This window comes from Phaseolus vulgaris, chromosome 6 (assembly GCF_051622355.1).
Source record: "Phaseolus vulgaris cultivar YP4 chromosome 6, ASM5162235v1, whole genome shotgun sequence".
Lineage (NCBI taxonomy): Eukaryota > Viridiplantae > Streptophyta > Magnoliopsida > Fabales > Fabaceae > Phaseolus > Phaseolus vulgaris.
This window is the reverse complement of record NC_143503.1, coordinates 32,131,616-32,156,132: the sequence shown is the minus strand read 5'-3', so window position 1 is coordinate 32,156,132 and position 24,517 is coordinate 32,131,616. Positions and strand designations below refer to the sequence as shown.

General features: G+C 29.5%; 4 protein-coding genes across 5 annotated transcripts; 2 read left to right on the top strand and 2 right to left on the bottom strand.

The window, feature by feature from the left end:
* Positions 1–3,168: 3,168 nt before the first annotated feature.
* On the bottom strand, positions 3,169–4,162 carry LOC137832241 (HSP20-like chaperones superfamily protein). The gene is made up of 2 exons (XM_068640297.1): positions 3,902–4,162; positions 3,169–3,623 (listed from the first exon to the last, which is right to left on the bottom strand). Exons 1-2 carry the CDS (start codon positions 4,041–4,043, stop codon positions 3,358–3,360), a joined length of 408 nt encoding a protein of 135 aa, XP_068496398.1. The 5' UTR covers positions 4,044–4,162; the 3' UTR covers positions 3,169–3,357.
* Positions 4,163–5,447: 1,285 nt separating this feature from the next.
* LOC137832240 (zinc finger MYND domain protein) lies at positions 5,448–8,309 on the bottom strand. The gene has a single exon (XM_068640296.2). The coding sequence runs from the start codon at positions 7,719–7,721 to the stop codon at positions 5,835–5,837; it is 1,887 nt and encodes a 628-aa protein (XP_068496397.1). The 5' UTR covers positions 7,722–8,309; the 3' UTR covers positions 5,448–5,834.
* A 2,881-nt stretch (positions 8,310–11,190) lies between these two features.
* Positions 11,191–15,220, top strand: LOC137832237 (polyadenylate-binding protein RBP45). Of its 2 annotated transcripts, XR_011084526.2 has the most exons (7): positions 11,199–11,638; positions 12,137–12,602; positions 12,906–12,988; positions 14,295–14,356; positions 14,427–14,557; positions 14,651–14,747; positions 14,832–15,220. XR_011084526.2 is itself a non-coding variant. In XM_068640291.2 (6 exons), the coding sequence occupies exons 1-6, from the start codon at positions 11,369–11,371 to the stop codon at positions 15,003–15,005; spliced, it is 1,200 nt and encodes a 399-aa protein (XP_068496392.1). In that variant the 5' UTR covers positions 11,191–11,368; the 3' UTR covers positions 15,006–15,220. The 2 variants fall into 2 exon arrangements, 1 of the variants encoding a protein (XP_068496392.1); XM_068640291.2 differs by lacking the exon at positions 12,906–12,988 and having other exon boundaries at positions 11,191–11,638.
* Positions 15,221–21,084: 5,864 nt separating this feature from the next.
* Positions 21,085–21,742, top strand: LOC137832232 (uncharacterized). Its single transcript, XM_068640282.2, has one exon. The coding sequence runs from the start codon at positions 21,102–21,104 to the stop codon at positions 21,486–21,488; it is 387 nt and encodes a 128-aa protein (XP_068496383.1). The 5' UTR covers positions 21,085–21,101; the 3' UTR covers positions 21,489–21,742.
* The last annotated feature ends 2,775 nt before the right edge of the window (positions 21,743–24,517 follow it).

The window sequence follows — 24,517 nt, the reverse complement described above, 5'->3', positions numbered from 1 at the left end:
CTTTCTTGATCTTGGATGGATTTAACTAAATTAAAGGATAACAATAAAGAGTTAATAAGTTGATTTGCAGTTCGTTCTCTCTATCATTTTCTTTTTGTTGAGTAAATTTTTTTATGGATCAAATATTTTTATTTATCATTTTATTAATATATATATATATATATAAATTTATATTTTATTTTATAATGTATTTTAATAAATATTTTTATAATATGTTTTCTTATTTGTTTGTAATAAATTAATAAATCATTAATCTTTTGAAATTTTCTTTTCTAATGGTTATGTTTGTTTTAAATATTTAATTTTATAAGATACTTAAATTTATAATTAAAAAATATAAAATTATATTTTTTATTTTTTAAAAAATTCATGCAAGTGAATCTTTAATGATAAGTCTTATATAGGTTAGCTTGCATTGTCGTCCTAAGAACTTAGAATCAAATAACTATTCAATAGTATGAATATAGGATCAAAGCTATAAACACGAAACCTAAATATAAAAGGATAAAATAAATCACTGAAAAATTTGTGAACATGATGTTGAATTATTTATTTATTATTTTTTCATACATATATAAATATATGACTTTTTTTCCATTCAATCAATTATGCCTCTAAACTTTTATGTTTGGAAAATCATGACTTAAATTTTAGATTATAAAGATTGATTATAAAACTTTTTTCAATTTGGTGTAATCATCATGATAATATTGGAGTATCTTATTGTTTAAGAGAAATTTTTTAAAGAATAATGAGTATCCTTTAAGGATGACAATGTGGATAGGTCATATCGGTCGACCTACATTTCGTTACCAAAAAGTGTAAAGCGAGCTCATTAATTTAGATCGCTGATCCGCTTAAGCTCGTTCCACATAACCTGCAGCCCGCAGGACGGGGTGAATTGACCCACATAAATAAAAAAAATTAAATTTTATTCTGCAAAAAAAAAAAACATACCTCAGTCATCCATTATTGAAGTGTGATATTTATTTTATTTTTAAAAAAATTAAATTGAATGTACTAAAAAAGATAATGTTTTATTTTAATCATCTAAAGGAGTTAATATTAAGAGTGAAGTGAATCTAATTTTAAGTAAAATCTTATATTTATTTTTTTTAATACAAAATAATATAAAGAAGAAATTTCAATAAAATAGTTAAAAAATTAGTCATCTTCATTAAAATATTTTATAGCAAAACTTTGATAAGATATTCTTATACTTGTACATGCAAAACAAAACTTTGATTATTTTTAATTAAGCATTCTAATAACCCTCATAGTTGAATTCATATTTTCATCTTAATTGAATGAATTGAAACAGGATACAATTTTATTTTTTCAATAGCAAGAATAATTTTGTTTAAAATTAATGAAATTTTAATTTTTGGAAATTTTTTTTATGCAAACTGTCCGCAAGCATGCAGGTTACCTCATATGCAAGGCAAATCAGTGAAATAAGTCTGCACTTCTTACGCAAAGCAGACCTATGCGGGACAGATCGCTTAATTAAGAAGTGTTCAAGTGACTAATAGTGATAAGTCATATTTTGAAGTTTCATTTATAATCTTATTACATATTCGAAATACATATTCTTTCTTTATTTATTTTCATGAGGAGAGAGTTTTTTTTTATAAAAAATATATTAGTTATTATATTCTATATTTTTTTTACTATATTTCTGTATTTTTTACACTAACATTAGTCTATTGTTTATATCATATCTTTTTTCTGTAGAGATTTTTTTGGTTGATTCTTTTTCATTGGATTCCTTAGTTCTAGAGCTTCAGTTTGGACACTTGGAAAGAGACATTTGAAATTTATATCTATCTTACATACATCATATATGATCAATTTAAAAAGTATAGTCTTGTATGTAAGATTTCTATGCAATGATAACTTTGCAAGGCCTAATTAGGTTCAGTCTATGCCCATAACTCTTTCAGAAAAAGTATATATAGATGGGTGTGTAAGAAGCTACCCTAGCATATATTAGTCACAAATTGGAATTGATATTATTGGACAATTATATGATCCAATATACCTAGAACGATATATTATAGGTTGATCTCAGATTTTAGTATATTATACAATCTTTCAAAAGTTGTTCAGTCTCATAATGTATTTTGTCTGTTTTCATTATTATGTGATTCCCGTGATTCTTTTGAGTCAATATTATATGGTATAAAAGTTACTAAATCAACTAGGAAGCAAAACATATTTCCTTTAAATTATTTTGAAAATTTCTTTTTATGATGATATATATATATATATAATATTTATACATATCTAAATACTAGAGAAATTATATATGCGTGTTAAGTGTAATTTATTTTACATCAGTAATTAGAATAATAATATTTTATATATTATATTTAGATTTAATGAGTTAATGTAGTAGTTCACACCATATGTTTGCAAGCCATGTGAAAGATTTAATTGATAAAAAAAAGAATGTATTTGATGTTTTTTCCCTTCATAAAAAGTTGCCGATTTAGCTATAATAATAATAATGGAAATAAAATCCTAATTCAACGAGAAAAACTTGGAAAGAAAAACATAGTAATATTAAACTTATCACAGGGCACAAAGTGATAAAGCGCCCCAATTGATGAATAGAAATAATCTTAACAATGAATGAAGAAAAGCTATGTCATGATGTTAATGATTCACGTGGTCTTTCAGTCTGAGAAGGTAAGTTGGTAACATGCAGCTGGATAATATTTGTTTATCCTTATCATCACATGATTTGAGTCATAAGTGTTTCAGTATGTTACTATTAAGCCAACTTGTACTTAAATGCTCCTGCTTCATTTTGTTAGATGTCTGTGTGATCACGTCAATACCATTTATTTCTCACTGGGAATGGGACATGCAAATATTCCATTCATAGTTTCTTCACAATACAACTTGATCAAGATAAAATATTGATTTTGAGGTAACCAAAAATATCTGCAACCACTTGGGCCTGTTTGGATCGGTGACAAGATTTTTTCAGTTATTGACATTTTTATTAATCAACAACTCCTTAGTTATCTACAACACAAAACACTTTTGAATAGCAATTAGTGTCCACCTATCTTTTTCTATATGTCAGGTCAAGTAGGAACGTGTAGCAAGTTTGATATAAAAGTTAGCTAAATATCTGCGAGTTGAAATCTTGGGTGTCACTTTTGAAAACAACAGAGAACAAATGGTTCATAACTCACCTCCATTTTGTACACAAGAGTCACTAAGATAAGAAGAACATGGCCTAAATCATGCAAAGGCAACTTAACCAATTTTTCATTAAGAAGAAATCAACCACTAGCCGTAAATGGTATAGCTCCTAATCAGAAGAAAGACCCTTCATTCATTCATTCAAGCTGCTCTTGCTAGAACTTCCAAATTCTCAGACACATCAGCAGGGTCAATGTAGAAACCTCTTCTAATTGATCTTGGAACTGTAACAGTTAAAACTCCATCTTCATACCCAGCAGAGATGCCATCGAGCTCCACCCTCCCAGGTAGCCTAAACTTCCTCTCAAACTTCCTTGCAGGTTCTGTGGATTCATCCACTGCTTCAGTTCTGATTATGAGGTACCTTGAATCTTCAACCTCCACTTTCAGCTCCTCTTTCCGCACACCTACCACAATAAGCAAACATCAAATAAATAAATAAAATAAACCCAGTTCAAATATCTTATTGCAACTTATGAGAAAAACCAAATAGATATCATTGTTAGTGTGACTCAGAAATACTTTAAAAGTTAAATAAATTTGTTAAGGGTCAGCAATCTAAAAATCCTTTTACATATACATACTTTAGTATTTACTATAGTTGGAAACAAAGAAAACGAAAGACATGATTAAGGGGAAGGACTTTATTTAGTAGTTTTCCAACATGGCTAACTAAGGTGCTTACCAGGGATGTCAGCTGAGAAAATGTGAGATTCAGGGGTTTCTGTCCAGTGGACATAGTTTTGAGGGATGAAATTGTAGGGAAAGAGAAGGTGAGAAGGGATGAAGTATTGCCAGGGAAGGGAGTGAGATGGTGGGAACTCCATTGTGAGGAATTTGGAGTTTCCTTGTTGATTTGGCTTTTGTGGTGCTGGTGAAAAAGGATATATAGTAGTTGGTTGGTTTATTTTTATACAAGTGGACAAGTTGGGATGATGAATTCAACTCATCAGAGTCTGTCTGATCACTGCCTTTCTTTTTTGATCGGTAAACAGTGGGATACTTGGACCTCATTGTTTTCTTTCTTCTCCCATCTGATGCATAACTTTTAGTCACCTGATAATCTTATCCATATTATTTCTGCACTGCTCAATTTTTTCATTTGTATTGTTTAACTTTTTTTATTGCATTTATAATGTTTTCATCTTTTTCTTTTATTTTTATAACTGTTTGAGAATGTTTCAAAGGAAGAAAAATGTATTGAGTTTTAACAGAAGAGAGGAAGGAAGGAAAAATATAACCCCCTTCTTTATTGAGTTCAAAAGGAGAGTAATAGAAAATAAGAGAGTAACTTACCACTCGTACACCCTTATAGATATTATTAGATGGAAAAAAAGGAGGGGAGCCCAAAAAATTAAAATTGCTAAAATAATTTATATAACACAATATGCATGATATAATTAGTTTTTATTTTTTTCAAATATCTTAATGTTAGCAGCAATATATATATATATATATATATATCTATATATCAGTATGTAGTAATCATAAAGTGATAATCACTTTAAGTCTGTCCTTGGGTATATTGATTTGAGTTTGATTCTCAATCATACAGAGTATCTAACAGTGTCCAATGACAAATTGTATATATGGCTAGCATGATAGTTTATTGAATCCTAATGCATACTGTATATTAATTAATTAAACTTAAAAAAATGTGGGCCATTCATTTATTGAAAATGTCAAGACTTCATCTTTTAATTCAGTCTGAACCATGAAGCAATTTAATATAGCTGTATACGTGATTCACAGCCGTTTTGGAGTACATCTAACTCACTTTTTAACCTTTAAATAACACAAGAAATAGAATTTTGAATCCTCAACCTGTATAATGGAAGAACACAATATGCACTAGGATTCAATTGAAAAATAAATATTTTCTTAAAATTTTTCCTTTTCTTTAATTACATTTTTCTAAGGAATTTAAATTCCTAAGGCAGATGAGAAGAACCCATTTTGATGTTCTGAGATTTCTGTGGTCTCTAAAAAGCCGTATAACTAACAAAAAACAGCTCCAATCATGGCAACGTGCCATTAGTTACTAAGCATCCCAATTCTATTACAACAAAAGGTATTGACAGAAACTTCTGCTCATCCTCTACAATTTCAAATCAACGACAAAATGACCATTTGAATTGGTAATTGCAAATATGGATAGTTAGTTTTAATCTATTGGTAAAACCATAGTTAAGAACGGCAGTCACATACGCATGATGCAATATAAACATGAATTTCATTGGATAACTCTTTTGACATTGCTTTATTTCTTTCCAAAACAACTTGGTCACAAGGGGTTGAGCACAATCATATTGATTAACCAAAAAAACTGATACAGACTTCAATGTGATAAGAGGAAAACAACCAAAGAACTCAGCCCACTCGAGGCTAAGATACAAATTATACAAAAATCAGTGTCATGATTCAGAGGCTAATGCAAGAGCTCTGGCCAAACAGAATCAATATACACAATTCAACAAATCTTACAAGGATCTTCTAGTTTGCTGTGATGTTCAACAAATTGCATGATAGCCGAGAAAATTTGAAAGTTGCAAGCAACCTTAGAATGCATGGCATTGACAGTAGATGGGCACTTGTTTTTGGAACTTTTAGGACTGCATTCAAGTATTCACCCCAAAGACAAAACCATTGCTGTATGAAGGAAGATTGAAAGAAGCAGTGAGATTTTTCACAGGTGACCGGAAAGGATTTGGAGTCACCGGATGCGTAATGTGCAGTCCAGCGTTACGAAGGACCTGCTTAGCATTTACACATGAAACTTCAGATTGATCAGTGAAGAAAGCAGGCACCCCCAGTGATTTGATTAAATCAATAGCTCCACCCCAACTAGAGTAGCTATCTAATCTAGAATTTAGAGCAATGACAACATGTGGAGAAGGTAGATAGGAGGCTTCCACCTGATAAACGCCCCTTACAAGATTCACTCTAACTCTGCTACCTATTCCTGAGGTTGTACCAGACAAATTTGTTGGAACTTCTGGTCCCACCATCACTATTTGTACATTGCCCAGTCCATTAAGCAAGTGTCCTACTTCTGCAAATGCTGGCATCCAATCCAACTCACCTTCAGGTCCAAGGTAGTGGACAATCACCTCTTTCCCTTTCAGTATAAGATTCTTTGAACTTATATTAAGAGTAGTTAGTATGTGATACACAGTCAATGGATGCGAGAGAATGTCGGCGACAGGACTTGACAATGGAAGTGAGCGAAGGTTGTAGTACTCGGACCAACCAGAGAGAAGAAATGGACTTGAGATGAAATGGTTATTAAACGGAGAGTCATGAGGGTATTCAAATTCATCAATTCCACCCCATAGTTCCTGCAGCCCACCTTTCACAGGAAGGAGACCAAAAGGACAATGTGAATAGCAACTACATTTTCTTCTCCACATACCCTTCTGGTGGATTCCTAATGATTCAAGCCATTTACAAGGCTGGTCAGCAGAACATGGGAACAAGAAAATCATTATAGCCAGCTCTTCTTCCCTCTCCATCATAGCCTTGTAAAGTCCACACATGCTTTTATGCGTGTCGGTCCAATGCTGCTTCTGGCAGATTGAACTGCAGTAAACAACTGCTCTACACCGCCCGCAGCAAAGAGACTGTTCTCCATGCACTTCTTTCTCACACATTGCACACTGTCTCAAGCCAGTACCTGAGTATGCTTTTGTGTCATTGAAAGTGTCCTCCCTAGGTGGTTCAACATACTTGGTGGGAGTAGAGCCAGCACTAGCACTACTAGATCTTTCTTCATACGCCTGACCCGGAGGGTGGGAAACAGTAACAGCAACAAGGTCATAACCCCCCTTGGCTACTTCTGGAGGCCACTGAACATCAACAGTCTCTATAAAAGGTTCAAAACATACCACTGTGGAATACTTTGGACCACTTTCCCTGTCAACCTGAAGTAAGGAGTGCACCAGGGAAATGGCTTTCATGAATGCATAAACAAATCTAAGCTCTTCAATGGTTGGATTTCTATATCGGATATCCCCAGAAGGCGTGCATCGAGCAACATCAATAACAGGAAATCGATCTGATCCTGATGTTTCCAATGACAAAGACTTAATCATCTTCCGGTTGGAAGGGAACATCAAATACTCCACTTCGTATGTGACCCTCAGAAGCTCGACATTTGGAACGTGAATGGTCTCTCTAGATCCTATCATTTTCTTAGCATCATTCTCTGATCTAAACATGTAGAATCCCACATCCCCTCCAATGAACTGAACACATGGAAAAGGCTGTTTCTTGCCAGGCCAATCCGAATCTTTCCCAACCCGGACGCCAAACAAGTGAGCCGGTCGCAGCCTCTTCCATGGCTCAGTTCTATACAAAGCCGCAGAAGCTTTGTATACAGATTTTATGAAATTTGGAGAAATGCCATCCACTCTCATCATGCACGTCCCAGATCCAGGACCAAGACCAGGACCAGACCCGAACTGCTCCTGAAATCTGTTGAACAGACTCTTCAGATGCAAATCCATTGTCTCCCCAATTCCTCAGATTCTTTTCCTTTTTATGCTCGGTAGTCACTCTAGTGAAACTAAATCCGTCAACTTTTTCAAGTTCTGAGTTCACAAATTCTCATAACTCTACTCCACTTCAACAAGCCAAATTCCCACTATGAGCTACCCAGTACACTTATGAAAGCAAAATGCAAATTTGGGCACATGAGTCAATTACAGCTTATGAAATCAGCACCCATTCAGATCATGCAACAGACAGTACAACCAAAACTGATAGGACAATGAGATCAATTGTTTCAAATGTTGAATCAGAAAGTAAAAGAATAAATATCGAAGGTTTTGTTTCGTACCAGCCCGCAAAACAGTGACCAAGCAGAGCTCCAAGACCCAATTCTAATTCGTTTCATGTCAGACATAAACTCATTATTGTGAAATTGACGACTAATGCCATAACATACGGGCATTCCCATTTGTGATCTGTGAGCTCTGAATTGCCATCACGAAATCGGGACTTTTTAAATAATCAACGGTGAAAAAAATCTCCGTAAAATCCAGGGTAGATAAACTTGTAAATAATATATTTAGGTGAAAGAGTCTATAGACGAGAACAGGTCTATTAGCAAAACAAGTCATTCCGGTTTCTAAGTAGAAAGTGGGTTAAAAATGTTACCAACTTTTTTATTTTATAAAACTAATTTAGATAGATAAAATTAGATATTATAATTTAATCTTACATTTAATTTAATTTGAAAAATATTTTGTTACTAGTATTAAGGAATTAAATTCACAAAAAATTTAACAATAATGACCAATGTATATTAAGTTTTTGAAGAAGACTAACCTACTGCGCATGAAGATTTGAGAATTGCTACACTTTGATCCATCCCAACAGCACATGATGGAATGGGGGAGAATGGAACGGAAAACCGGTGCGATATTACTCAACTAACTACGTTATTTTAGAGAATTTTAAATCACGTTATCAAATTATAAACTCCACTTTTTTAAGTACTGTAGTTTATTTTAATGAGATTTTTTTTAAAAATTATTGTGTCATTCTAATTCAGCATATTACTCACAAATATATTTCTACTCATTTAGGTCAATTTACACGGATTTTTCATTTATATTACATATTTCTTATCTTTTTTATTTATTTTGTCTTTCGTTCACTTTTCATCCAAACAAATGCAATATTTTAAAATATATTGAGAACTTACAAATTATTTAATAATAATAATAATATATTTTTCTTTTAATTAGAATTGTCAATTTAATTCATCACTTCTGTCCACTTTTAAAATAAGTATTCTTTATTGGACAACTATGTTGAAAAAAAAATTAACCGAAAGATCCCTGAGTTAAGAGTAAAGTTTAAGTGAATTTTGGTTACTGTAAAATTTCAATTAAGTTATAAATATATGTTATGATTACGTTATGTTTTAGAAATTTCTAAATTATAAATTAGTCCTTAGTTAATGTTTACTATTTGAAACATAATTAGAAGATTAGACCCAATCCAACTTTAATATTTATTGTATTTTGTTTTGGCACAAGGTTAATAATAACGTTAATATATTTGAAGAATTGTTGGTATAATGAATTTTATTATGAGGCATAAGGCAAAGATCTTGAAATCATATCACCTAGATCATACCTTTCACTACTATTTTTACACTGATCTATTACGAAAACAAGTGATAAACATCTGTATTCATTATTGATATTGTTTCTTCATTAGATGAATATATATTCATATCTGATGAAAAAAATATCTGTATTCAAACTTAACCAATAATATTCATAGTAATATGAATGCTTATAGATTTCAAATATATTTTACCATCTTAAACTTTTGTAAACACTTGAAAATGTATGAAACCATATATAATCCATTTCAAAAGTTTAGTTATACCCTTTTAACTATAAGAATAATGTATAAATTTTAATATAATAACTACTTGTTTAATATTTGTAATAGTTATATGTAACTATATTGAAAATTGATTAAATTAATTTTTTTTTAATTTTATTTAAATTATTTTGTAAATTAAATTAAATTTATAAAAATTACCATTTCATTTATTAAAGTTACACTAATAGCACTTACCTTAATTACAGTTTTAAAATAAACATTTATTTCTATTATATTTTTATATGTAGTAAAACTTACATCTCTTGTTTTATTTAAAAATAGCATTTTTTTAAAAATATAAATAAAATGTGAAAATAAAAAGTTAGAACTTCAAAATGTTAAAAAACGAAGGATTTTATTATAAAAAAATAAAGGATTTAGTTATTATACATCAACATTGTTAAAATAATTATATTGACACCCAGTTATTATCTTTTGAGCATATAACAGTTATATGTTTTGTAAAAAATATTGTGTTAGTGTAAGAATAATTACATGAATCAAAATTGATTCATTATTATATTAACTTAAGCCTTTTTTTATGAAAATTAGTTATTAATAAATTTGATGAATATTCTCCTATTAATACACAATTATTACAAAAGTTAAATCACGGAAGTGTGAACCTGCTTTAGCAAAACTAGAAAGAACTTAAATAACATTTAGGAAAATCTCGTATATTTCATCTTTAATTTAAAATTACTGTATATAAAATTTTATTTATAAAATTACAATGTACTACAACTTATATGATCATAACACATGTTTATTTGCATAAATAGAAATCTATTAAATTATATTATTATTATTATTATTATTATTATTATTATTATTATTATTATTATACTTTCATTGCAGTTTTGTCCTATCAATTACGAGTTGTTATAATATTATTAACTTATTTTACAAAGAAACTTTTGTATGTCTTAATTTATATTTAAAATTTAAATATAATAATTAATATTTCAAATCCATTATAATTAATGTTATTTATTTCTTTAATTTAACAATATGTTTACACAATGTAAAAATATTTTCTATTATATTTTTAATTTGATATGGTTAAAAAAGAAAGAAAGAAATTTTTCTTCTTTTAAAAAATCATTAAATTTAAATTTAAAAATAAATATAAAAATATATGAATAAAGATTTATATACTTAATCTTTTAACAAGATAAAATCTTCTTAAGAGATACTCGATTATTAACTATTTATTATTTTTCCAAAAATTTTAAAATAAATAAATTAAAATGATTTACGTAATAATATAAATTAGGTTTAATTAAGTTTAATTTTTTTATTAAATGAATATAATTTTTATATTTTAATTAAATTTAATTGTAATATTTACATTGAGTGTGTAGTAAAAGTTACCATAAATTGAAATAATTATAATTATTTACCTGCAAAAGAAATCTGGTTTGAGTTAAGAAGGGAGATAAATCTTTGAGATTTTTTTCAGGCTTACACAGAGCAGCCAATGAGAGTCTCCCACCTAATGACGAAGCGATAAAAATCAATTGAATAAATCTTTTAATTAATTATTTATTATTAAAAAAAACCGTAGTGGCCATCACGCCATCCAAAGTCATTCATTGGTTCCATACCGCACCTTCCCATTCTAGGGTTAGGGTTTGAGTCTTCTTTAAAGAGGATCAAGACCATTCACTTATTCTCTCTCTCAGTTTGCCCCTTTCACTCTCGCTCTTCCATTTTCTCTCTCTAGAATTTCAGATTTGTTGGTGCGGAGATGATGCAGCAGCCAGGACTCGGCATGGCTCCTCCCACCATGGGGCAGCAGCCACCGCAACAGTATCAGCAGCCGCCGCCGCAGCAGCAACCCTACGTCATGATGCCGCCGCAGCCCCAGGCGCCTCCGCCCATGTGGGCTCCTTCCACCCAGCCTTCGTCGCAGCAGCAGCCCACCAGCGTTGACGAGGTCCGGACCCTATGGATCGGCGATTTGCAGTACTGGATGGATGAAAACTATCTCTACACCTGCTTTGCATCTACCGGCGAGGTATAACAGCCCTTCTTGTTTTCTTGGTTTGATGGTGATTTTTGTTGCTTGTGCATGTTTTTTCACACAATTTATTAGGGTTTATCTTTCTCAACGTTAATCACGATCACTTTTTGATTTTTAAAAGGTCCTTGCCTTTTAGTTTCATTTTTAATGATTTACGCGCAGTATTGTTGATTTTGTGGCATTTTAGGTCAAAGATTTTGTTGATTTGTGTTATTTTCTGAAGTAACTGAATTGGGTTTTCGTGAATATAGTTTTTTTAGTAGACGTTTGTTTTGAGTGAATATTGTATTTATTAATACGCGGAGTAATAGATAGTAGTATGAGTTCTGTGGCACTGCAGGTTCAAATTCGGATTTATTTGTGATATTTGTTTTTAGCGTAGTTTGATTTTTTTTTCGGTCATATTTTAAGGTTACCTTTTGTTTGAATTTTGTATTTTATATGGAGGACTGTTTTGTTGTGATATAAAATTCTCATTTTATTGGATTGTAGGTTACATCTGTCAAAGTGATTCGTAATAAGCAAACTAGTCAATCAGAAGGTTATGGGTTTATTGAATTTAATAGTCGTGCTGCGGCAGAGAGAATTCTCCAAACATATAATGGAGCTATTATGCCAAATGGGGGGCAGAGTTTCAGGTTGAATTGGGCAAGTTTTAGTGCTGGTGAAAGACGCCACGATGATTCTCCAGATTACACAATATTTGTTGGCGACTTGGCTGCAGATGTTACTGATTACTTGCTCCAAGAGACATTTAGGGCCCGTTACAGTTCAGTAAAGGGTGCAAAAGTTGTTATTGATAGGCTAACTGGTCGGACAAAAGGTTATGGCTTTGTTAGGTTCGCAGATGAGAGTGAACAAGTGAGGGCCATGACTGAGATGCAAGGGGTTCTTTGTTCAACAAGACCCATGAGAATTGGGCCAGCCAGTAACAAAACCCCTGCTACTCAGCCAAAAGGTGTGTATCATATGTGCTGTTTGTTTGTTTTTTGCTGCTAATATTAATATTTCTTGCATGTGTTGTGTGAAGGAAAATTGGGCTGTCTTCATTTTATGAGTGATACTGATTGAATGTAATGCTGTGTGTTGAAATATCTTTGATGGTGCATGCCAAATTTATCAATTTATAATTCTTTTTTGTTACTCTCTTGAAGATTTGCAGCCGCAACTCGTTTCTTCCTGCAATTTCCTTTAAAAATTTGGGCTAAATAAATTATATACAATAATAAAATCTTATAGAACTCCTATTGTCTCAAAGCAGGGTGTAAAGAGGCTCTGTCATCCCGGAGCCTGGAACTGATTTCAGCTGAAATGGTTACCATTTTAGTGCATGTCTTTGCTTAGGTCAGTTTCCCGTTTATGTTTTGCCAGTTATTTTCTTTGGCATTTTCTTTTTCGCCTACAATTTCAAGTTCTTTTCCATTTGTTGGTTGAATTTACCCCAGTTACATTTGCAACTTTTCTGGTTTCTTATTTTCCGGCCCTCCTTTCTTAATCTTTGTTCATTTAATTTTCTCCTATTAGTTTGTCATAAGAAGTACATCGTTTGCTTTCATTTGTAACATTCCCTTTTGCCAGAAAATACCTAGTTGCCTTTAGTAATTTCAACTGTTCTTCTAACGTGTGTAGATTAATTTCAGTTTCCAATCTCTAGTCCAGTAGGAAAAAATTATTGAGTGCCAGTGTTTATTACGTTGTTTTTTCTAGAAACTACACTTGCTGGCTGGTTATGTTTGTGTTGTCCTGTAGTTTCATATTTTCATGATGATTAGGTTCTGTTCCCAATTCAGTTGTTCCCAATTTCTAAGTTCGATGCCATGCAATTGAAGTTGTAATTTACTTTATATTGCTCAATCCTTTCGGTTAGCACAGTCTTTCAAACCCTTGTTATTGACGTCTTTCTTTCTCAATTGCTAGAAAATTCAATAGGCATCTTATTTTCTCAATTACTTGAAAATTTGATATAGGATTGCAAGGACGATTGAGTTAAAGGTTATCCGTTTGCCTTGCTTGTTGCTATATGACAAATTTTTTGTTGAATTTACTTAATTTTATCTAAATGCATGTTTAAATTTTTTGATGATTACATTTATATAGTTATTCTCAACCTTGTTCTGTTTATTATCTATGTATGCTCTTGTTTTTCTTGTTGCTATATGACAAATATTTCTTTAATTACTTCAATTTATCTAAATGTACGGTTAAAATTTTCTGATGATTACATTTATATTGATGAGTATAAGATATTCTCAACCTTGTTCTGTTTATTATCTATTTATCTATTTATGCTCTTGTTAGCTGATGGATTTATTTATTGTCAATTTTTAACTTGGTTTCTATTGCCGTGTATTTTTAACTTTTCTTATTTTTGTAGATCTGTGGTGACTTGAAAGGGATGTCCCTGTCTTAATCTGTTGCTTCGTATATTGCACACTAAATATTTGCATGCTATAAATTGCACGTGCATAGAATCTTTTATCAAGAAGTTGTGCCTTTATTTAATATAATTTTAATACATGTTTGCACTGATTTGTTTTACTTTTCTTGGTTTCCGTCTAAGTGTGTTCTTGGTGTCATTTTACCATGCATTGTTTCCGTTTAAGTGTGTATAATTCATCATTTTACTTCACTTTTTATTTTGAACATGCAGCAACGTATCAGAATTCTCAAGCTCAAGGCACACAGAACGAAAGTGATCCTAATAATACAACTGTGCGTACTTCTTTGATATATTTGAAACTGCTTTTATTCAACTTTTTTGTGACTTAAATCTTAATTGCAGATTTTTGTGGGCAATCTGGATGCTAATGTCAGCGATGATCATTTGAGGCAAGTTTTTAGCCAGTATGGAGAATTAGTTCATGTGAAGATACCAGCTGGCAAGCGATGTGGTTTTGTCCAATTCGCTGACAGGTAAACATATAATATCTCGTTAAATTAAAAATTCTGTGTGGTGGCATTTTGTAGTCTGGGATCTCTGATAGAGCCTTTATTTTGATACCTCAGGAGCTGTGCTGAAGAGGCACTTCGGATGTTAAATGGGACACTATTGGGTGGACAAAACGTTCGTCTGTCATGGGGACGCAGTCCTTCAAACAAACAGGTAATTAATAGTGTTAAATCTGTGTGTTTGTTTTCCTTAACTAGCTGATAATTTGTAAAATGAGCTTGGGTGTTTGTTTATCAGGGTCAGGCAGATCCAAACCAGTGGAATGGTGGTGGTGGATACTATGGGTATGCACAAGGCTATGAAAACTATGGTTATGCTCCTGCTGGACAGGATCCGAACGTGTATGGCAGTTATCCGGGTTATCCTGGTTATCAACCTCCTCAGCAACAGCAGCAAATAGGATATAGTTGAGAAGTCTCTCCTTTCCTTTTGTAATCTTATCATCATATCATACTTATCATCATCGTCTTGAGTTTCTCTTTTTTCCTTTTCCCTTTGTTTGCTTATTAACTTTATATTTTATGGGAGCTCTCTTTTGTATCCTTAAGTTGCTTGCGGAATACTTATTTACCAAATGCTCTCTACTATGCATTATGCTATGCTATATTACCATGTTTGTACTTTGATATTCCGCCTCTCCTAATTTCGATTGAATGGGTTTTTAAGTAGGGATTTTTATTTTCGACTAAATTATTGTTTTTAAGTTTAATTATTAAATATACTTCTATTTTTTTTAATTTATTGGGTTACTTGTATAATAATTTGTAAGTAGCCGTGCGTATCTTTGTCCATGTCACTATTTACTACATTAAATGTGCTCTCTTCTTGCTAATATATGATTTGTTGTGGGAATTGATGGATAACTGAATTCAGTTATAGTTTTTAGTTTGATTTTGAATGTGATTATAAAAACAATGCGATTTATAGGCTCCCAATGGTTTATGTAGATTTAGAGTATGTCAGGTTAGGAATTCTCTAATCCATGATTATGTATATTTTCTCTTACATTCTAAATATGATTTATCCTTTTCATACTTCACAGTATAAGAGCCTATTTAGTTGTATTTAAGAATTTGTTATTTACTTCACTAAATGAAAGTTTATGTAAGAAATATGGAAATTATTAGGGTTTATTTATAAACCACAGCCAATTTAGTTATTTAAGTCATATATATATATATATATATATATTGCTCTAAGATATTTTTACTAAATTGATAATTTATATTTTAATTGTTTTGTTATAGTTTTAATTGATAGCAGTGGTGGCGAGTTACATCACTTAATTAAATTACATAGGATAAAAATCATAGTGATAAACACATTAGGTGCTGATATCTACTTTTTGAATACAAAATTTAGAGGGTGATGTATTTTTTGTAAAAAAAATAATTATGAATTTATAAAAATAATTTGATTAAATATCTAATTTTATAATAATTTAACTTTTTTTTATACTTTCTCCTTATTATATTTTTTCCGGTTTCAATTCCTAAGCTTTTTTTTTATTTCGTCAGACCAATATTATTTTTCAAGTGATATTAGTTAACATAATAATAGTAATATTATTATTATTTTATTGCTACCAAACACAGTCTTTTAATTTGTAATTAATATTATTTGGATTGTTTTGAAAAAATGTCAATCATAACATAAGTTTTTTTTTATCTCATTTTTTAGGTTGTCAAATATTTATCAATTTATCGATGGATATATTACTAGTGTTAACGAATAGATTAGAAGACATAATAGTGGTTTCATTAAGTTGATTTTAATTTTATTAGAAATTTATTTTATTTTACTTGTATATATACATAGTAAATGTTTATGGACATGTTTCTCCAATAGTTTTTCTTCTTCCACAAAATCAAACCAATAAATTAAATTATAATATTAATATGTACTTTGAGATTTACAATTGATTTCTCTTCTCCTTAATTTTGAAAAAATAACATTCAAAACAGTTTACATTATCATAAATACTCGTAGAACATATTATAAAAAAATGAAGGATGAAATGTGAAAAATAGTTAAAAGGAACAAATTTACAACACCAAACTTTTATTTTCCAATGATATTTTTAATAGTTTGAATAGAACATTCCCAACCCATTGAAACCAAATTATAATTTAGAGAGCAGTGTTTTTGCATTCTTCGATTAATAGTCTTCCAAATCTTCATATTTCCTTATAAAAGAAAACTATTATGTTTTCTCACTCCATATTTTCTTGGCAAGTTTAAAACTTATATCAGTATATTTTTATTTAATCATAATAATAAAATTTACTAATTTATTACCATGATTATTATGTGATGTGATCATCAAGTTTCTCTTTGATGGAAACACAAATATAACTGTTTCAAAATTTAAAATTTAAATTTGAATTTAAATTTTAGATTTAAATGTTAAAAAAATTTAAGTAGTAATAAATACATTTAATTAAGAACTTATTACATCGAAAAATGGAGGAAGATGATAACAATATAAAATATTTTCTTATAATATCGTAAAAAGTATTTAAATTTTTCATCTGAAGAAATAATATTCATATCATTCAAGAACTATTTTCACATCAAAAATAATATTTAACTTTTAAATTATCAAAATATAATATTTATACATGATTACACAAGATACAATCAAATAATTATATCAAATAACATCCATACAAGAGAAATTAAAATTTGAGACCACATCCTTCCACGTTCAAATCTTCTAGCCTAGGATACTATTGAAAGTTAAAGTTATTCAGATTTTAAAATAGATGATGTATGGAGCGAGAAATTAATAGAGAAGAGAGAAAATGAAAAAGATAGAGAGAGAAGGAAAAAAAAAAGGAATTGAGTTTAGGGGGGAGGTCTACTGGTTTTAAAAAATAATCACGATATTACAATATAATTATTCAATTTTTAAAATAAATAATTCAATACATTATTTAATTTATAATAAAATATACATGTTTCATCAATGACAATGATTTTATAATTATTTATATAAAATATTTAATAATAAAATTTATTTAATATTATTATTATTTTGTATATGTGTGTGCAAAACAGGAAAATCATCAAAATAAAAATTAATTTTAGAAACAAAATAATTAGTTGTTATATTAACTAAATTAGATACCATTTTAGAGATAAAAAAATTTAGTTTCTAAATTAATTTATATTATTATTAAATAATTTTAAATTGATATTTAATTAGCTAGTAAAGTTTTAACTACCAACTATTTATACTTTACATTTGTTAAAAAAACTTTGGTAGCTGTTAAAAAAACTTTGGTAGTTAATTAGATACAAATTTAGAAATTATTTAATAATAATATAAACTAATTTAAAAATTAATTTTTTTTAAAAATGATTTCTAATTTAGTTAATACAGTAACTAATTATTTTTTATCTTTAAAATTAGTTTATATTTAATGATTTTCTTGAAGTGGTAACAAATCGATAAAACTACATTATGGTGAAAATTTGTGAAGAAATGAAGAATCTTTATCTAAAGAGATAAAGTCAAAATCTATAATGGTTACACTTAAAAGAAAAAAAATGGGTCAAAGAAATCAACAAGAATGACCAGGCAAAGATGGACAAAGAACATAATATGAAAAAATGATTAAAACACAACAACCTTAATGGTGGATAGACTAAATGTTCCACCAGCATATAGATAGAAGAATCAAAATGTTATGATAGAGATAATGTTTCAATTTAAGGTCCAAATGAGTTAAACCAACTATATTGTTGGATTGTTTAACTCTAGCATAAGAATGTTATATTTATTTGTTTTCATCATGATCTATATTTAATTCTTCAGAAAAAGTTTAATAGAAGGATCCAAGAGGAATTATTGCACCTAACACTATCCTTCCAATAATGGGACTTAGGAGGGAGTTTTATGACTGTCCTATAGTTTTAAGCTTCAGTTGAGAACGAAATGAATGTTTAAGGTATGTTTATTAAGATATTAAAGTGTATCTTTTCAATTACTAATTCTTTTATTTCACAAAAGCTTAAGTTGGATTTTTTTAATTTATTGTATTATGATGAAAAACATCATCAATATAAATAACAGCACACCTCAAAATCTTTCCTTTTTTAAGACATGAAAGAATGACTACTATTGTTATATTAAAAAAAATTTGTTCAATCCTCTTAAAGAAAAGATAAATCTAGTAAAAGAGACATTTTAGTTATCTTAACATTGTTATCAAAAGATTTTCTTTTACCAACCCTCTATCCAAAAAACTTTCGAAAAGACGCTAAAATCTAATGTTTACTTACATTTCAGAGACTATTTATAATAGGAAAATACTTTATGTTAGAAACAAAATTATAAGTTGAAATTTACATTTCTCACTCTTTGATCACCAAAACTTTAGAGAGGAAGCTAGAATTTAAGTTCTATTTCTCTAATTTCATAAATTATTTTATTAAGAAAAGAATTAATATAAATATAAATAAGCTAAAATTTAGAATTACGTATAATCTCATCATTATTATTATTAAAAAGCAATTGACCACCATTATTATTTTATTATTTGAAACATTGCAAACACATGTATCTTTAATTAGAAGGGAAAGAAAGCTAATATACCTCCTTCTAAAGTCATTTGACTGAAATAGATTCATAGAATACATCCTTAAAACCAGAAACTGTAAAATACTAATGTGAAATCTGAAAGGAACAACACTGCTCAAAAGAAATAAATGAATAGTTATTAGTGCCTAATTCCAACCATGTGATGCATGCAAGAAATCTCTGAAGTTTTCTTTTGATATATACTATACTATTGCTGTTATCAAAAAGAAAGAAATTTGTGTGTTGTTTGAGCAAATTTTGTCATTTTTTCTTTGATGAAAAAACACTTAATTTTTATTCTTTAAGAATTGTTGCCAAATAAAGTACAAATATATGAATGGAATTTAAAGATCCCCCACCCTTGTAGAAATTTGGTCTGTACTCATGCTTGTCTCAAATTGCTCTTTGACTTAAAAGAGCTTCTTTGACTTCAGAAGTGCTTCCACAGTGAGAAGGAAAGCAACTATGCAACAATAATTAAATCAAAGTTTGAATTCCAGAACTATGACATGCTTCTTCTAGTCGGTGATATTAGAAATACTATTAATTAGTATTCACACCACATCTATGAAATACAACCACATCATAACAAATTACGTCTAATCTGATTTTTGCAGCTAAAATTAATTAATTTATAAATATTGTCTTTTTTCTATTTATGTCACAAAATATTTTTAACGTGTAACAAATAATTATTTATTTAGTTATAAGATTTAAAAATCTTTGCGTATGGATGTAAATACATAAAGTTGAGTTGAGAATATTATCCATGAATCTCAATATTTTTATTGGTGATATTATTATAATAAAAATAATTTATGAATACATAATGACAATTATTGCGGTCAACGTTTGATTATTTAAATTAGTATAATTGCGCAGGCCAAATACGTCAATATGGTCCCTCCTTTTAGTTTCAATTTCATCACATATTGTTCATTACAAATTAGAAACTTTCACTTTCTTAATTTTCCCACTACTAATTCAACAAATAAAAAGTTAGTGGCTGAGTCCAAATCCTCACACTAGGATCAATGTTTTAAATTGTGAGTTGTAATCATAGTTTTTTAGTTGGATTGGTACTTAGTTTGTGACTAATTTCCTTTTTTAAATCTTGTGACTCTAATTTGTTAGCCTATACATTAGTATGATGTAATCATCTTAACTTTCATTCTTTTATAGTTTTTCTAGTTTACCCTCTCTATAATAATATAATCTTCACTCTTATGTGTATAAAAAGATAAGTAAAGCTTATTAAATTAGTTGACTTTAATTCACAAGTACTAACTACATTAATTATATTTAATTATAATACTATAATTTAATAAATAGTTTTCTTAATCCTTAATTTTTCATATTTTATTTGTAATGAAATAAATTATCAGTTTTTATGATAAATAAGTAAATATTTCGATAGTTGACTTACAATAATTTAAAAGTTATAAGTTTCTCATAATTAAAAAAAAAGTTAACCAAACTTATAACGGGAGCTAATTTGATTTTTCTAAATCTATTCTGGTTTATTTTTAACACATTTCATCCAGGTTTTTATCAGTAGCCAAATCACAGCAAAAAAATGCAGCAAATTCAGACTTGGATGACACTACCTAAGTTGAAATTTCATTTGGAATATTTAAATAACCTATAAACTATAATAAATTATATTTTTTTTGTCAATTTTTGAGTTAATTTCTTATCCTGAATTAGGTTATATACTTCATGATTAAGTAATAATTGGTGGAGTTGTATTTTCCATGGCAGTTTGTATTTGAGGAGAAAGGATTCATTTTGACAAAATGATAGAGGCCAGTTCAGGCACAGTCATCATCTCCATTATTTTCAACAAAAAATTAGTACATATGACATCCTTGAATGGCCCACAAGCCAAAACTATGCTATAAATTTTACTTTGAAACCTCTCTATGCTTGTCACTCCTCTTTCTCTTTCACTCTCTCACTCATTTTGCAGAAACATGGATCTGTCTAGGAGGTCATATGGTTACTCAAAGGTGGATAAGGAGGACCCTGAAGACATAATCCGCAGAAGGGCACAGTTTTTGATCCACAAAGTGTTGGACAAAGCAGATTCACGCAGAAAGCCATCGTGCCTTAGACTCAGAATTTCTAAGTTGAAGGTTAAGATTGGGAGAAGGTTAATGAGGCTGAGGAAGAGAATGATATCAGGTGTTTCCTCACTCAGACTTGGCATTCATGGACACTTCACGACTCAACTCAAAACATGGAAGAGACTCTTTGGCAGAGGAAGACAATCACCAACCCTCATTGCCCTTCCTCCTCTCATCACTTGATGTGTATCTGCTTGCAAACATTTTACTAGGAAACTCATGTTTTATGCAATACAAAATCTCATGTTTCTGTCTTCTTTGGTTTTTATGTGTTTTATTTAGCTTATACAAAGAGTGTGAGATCATATCAGTTCTTCTGCCTGTAGATCAATTTTGAGTTGTTGTTCCTCTTTTTCCATCTCTCTCTTTTGTTACTTTCAGATTCTGGACTATGATGCAGAAGTAGATGAAACAACAATTTCTGTCTCTTGTTTTCATTATTGCACTCTCAAGTGATGGAAAAGTCTTTGGGTAAAATGAATTGATGACAAGTTTGGAGAGATGGCAGGGGAGCTATAAATATTATTAAACACTTCAGTGGAAATAATGAAAGGTTCTGTTCTATCATATACTACTAGCCATGATTTTAATAAAAAACAATGAACACAGCCAAGTTATTATCCACATTATATTATATGTGTAATCTCTTTACTAAATCATCCCTCTATTCCATTTTTCATTCATTACCTTTTGCTTGTGAGAAAATCTGAAAAAACTTTCACATATAGGAATCCCTTTTTCTCTAGTTGGACTTCCCTTTCCTTCTGTTTAGAGTCACATTGAAACATACAGTTTAAAATAAAGAAGTGTTGAAATGCTGTAATCGGTGATGTGGGTTTGCACAAGTGACAGACACAAATTTAATGAGTATTAATCAAGAAAACGACATCTTATGACATTGGGAGTGGACGGTGCAGTGGTTAAGTTTGTGATGGTGGCTGCCATTGCCATCTGATATTTGATTATGTATTATGTAAATACTAAACAATCACAAACTTCCCCAAATACAACTTCATTCTGATGAATCAACTAAAAGGGTATTATAATTATTCAATTGTTTAAGATATTATCTTATGGTAGGAAAATCCTCAACTACTGCGTTTTTTCTTTTGTTCTGTTACCTAAGAAGGTTAGCTAGCTAGGCACTAGCTCAACAAAGATGGAGCTATGTAATTATAGTGCAGCTACTACCAATTTCTCCTATTTAACTTCTTAGACACTTGTCTCATATGTATGGAACACGAACTTAATAGAAGTCTTAATTCTTAAGGTGAATTCGTACCTGGTAAACATGGCTACAATTTAGGATTCTTTCATTCTAAGATTCTAAGATCTGATTGTGAATTAAAAATAATAGTAATGATAATACTAATATTAATAATTAAAGACGATAGGTGTGAAAGTAAGTGCAAGCATTAATGAGAATAATTATTGGAGAAAAGAGTCAACTCGTCAAATACAGCTTCCACTACAGTACCTTGGTGATCCAGCCACTAATTCTGAACACTTCTCTCCATAAAATAATTGGGTTATGTACAGGTATCTGCAACCAAATGCTCCCCTTGATGTTGCAAGAACCCAGCCTGGCTAGTAAATACCAGACAATTTTTATATTATATCCATTAACGATTCTTCCCTGTGAGAAAATTTCGGTTACTTGTTGTTTTTATCCTCATCAAACCTGTAGTTATTTTCACTAGGGAACCTTCATAGCTGAACTGTTAGAGATCCTATAAAAATAAAATTGACTAAAAATAAAACTGTCTCAAAGTAAAAAACACACTGAATTACGCTCTCATAAAATTTATTTTGGATAAGTATTAATATAATTTTAAGTCAATTTTGTAAGATTAAACTAAATTAAAAATCACTATTTAATAGTCATTTGTGTCCTTATTAAATTAAATTAAAAATTAAAAAAAGTTTTGTAAGGAGTAGTGATTGGTAGAAAATAATGAGCAGTAGTAGCTATTGTGAATGTGAAGGGACATGAGGAGGCGCGCGCTTCATGCAGAGCACATTTCTTGGTTGTCTTGAACACCCCACCATTAGCATGCTTTCACGTTTCGGAAGGGTTTGAATCTGACCAAAGTCAATGATGGGGCATCAATGAATATTCTTAGTTCTCACTGTCATTTCAATTTTCATTACATCTACTCCTCACATTGCTCACCAAACTCACAATGCCTCCTCTTTCTATCACTACACTTACACTTACATATATAACTAAATTATAATATATATTCACATAAATATAATTAAATTATATATAAGATTAAGTTAAGGGTAAAAATTTACTTTCTAAAATAACATTTTGAAATACTTTTTAAGTGTTTTATTAATGATATATATATATATATATATTAAAACTTGCAATTTTAGTGTATTTTCTTATTTTTTTTATTTAATTACTTTTTTTAATGTTATCTTTTTTATAAAAAAATTTAATGTTAGATATTATTATGTTACTTGACATTTCAGTCTAAGTTAGACTGAGATCTCAATTAACAATAATCATTTATTTTGTCATATTTTATAATGTTTATTAATAACAACAATAATATGATAGAATATTTATTATTGATATTTATTTTTCAATTTTTTTTTTAATTTTTTATTATACATACTTAACTCTTATGTATCACGATAAAATACTCATTAAATACGAAATGTGATTTCTAAACGTACTTAACTCTATTGCCTAGCACTTCTCAAGGGTTAAAGAATATTGTTTATATTTAAAAAAAAATTAAAATAAAATAGTAGTTTAAAAAAGTCTTACAGGTGGTTCATCCATCGTGATTTACTAGATATTGTAATTTTTACTATGCTAATTAAAATTATTTAAAAAAGGTTTATAATAAATATAAAAATGTTATTATTCATTTAAATATCGAGTTTGTAAACCAAAATCACAAGTAAAACAATTATAAAATTGAAAGACAATCAGTCTTATGTTCTCTTAATAATATCTATTTATATCACTCAATCTTATTGAATTCTTAAAAGTCATTCAAAATCAGTTTCTTACCCTTAGAAATTTCAAGTATTCCAATTCACTAATTGGTTCCTTAATTTATCAAAACAGAGTCTCTGTAATAAGTTTAAGAACTTGTTCAACTAAAACTCTAAATCTATTCTTAGCTTTTACTGTTAATGTAAAAGAAGAATAAATTAAACTCAGAATCCCTATTCCAAATGATTCTTGGAGT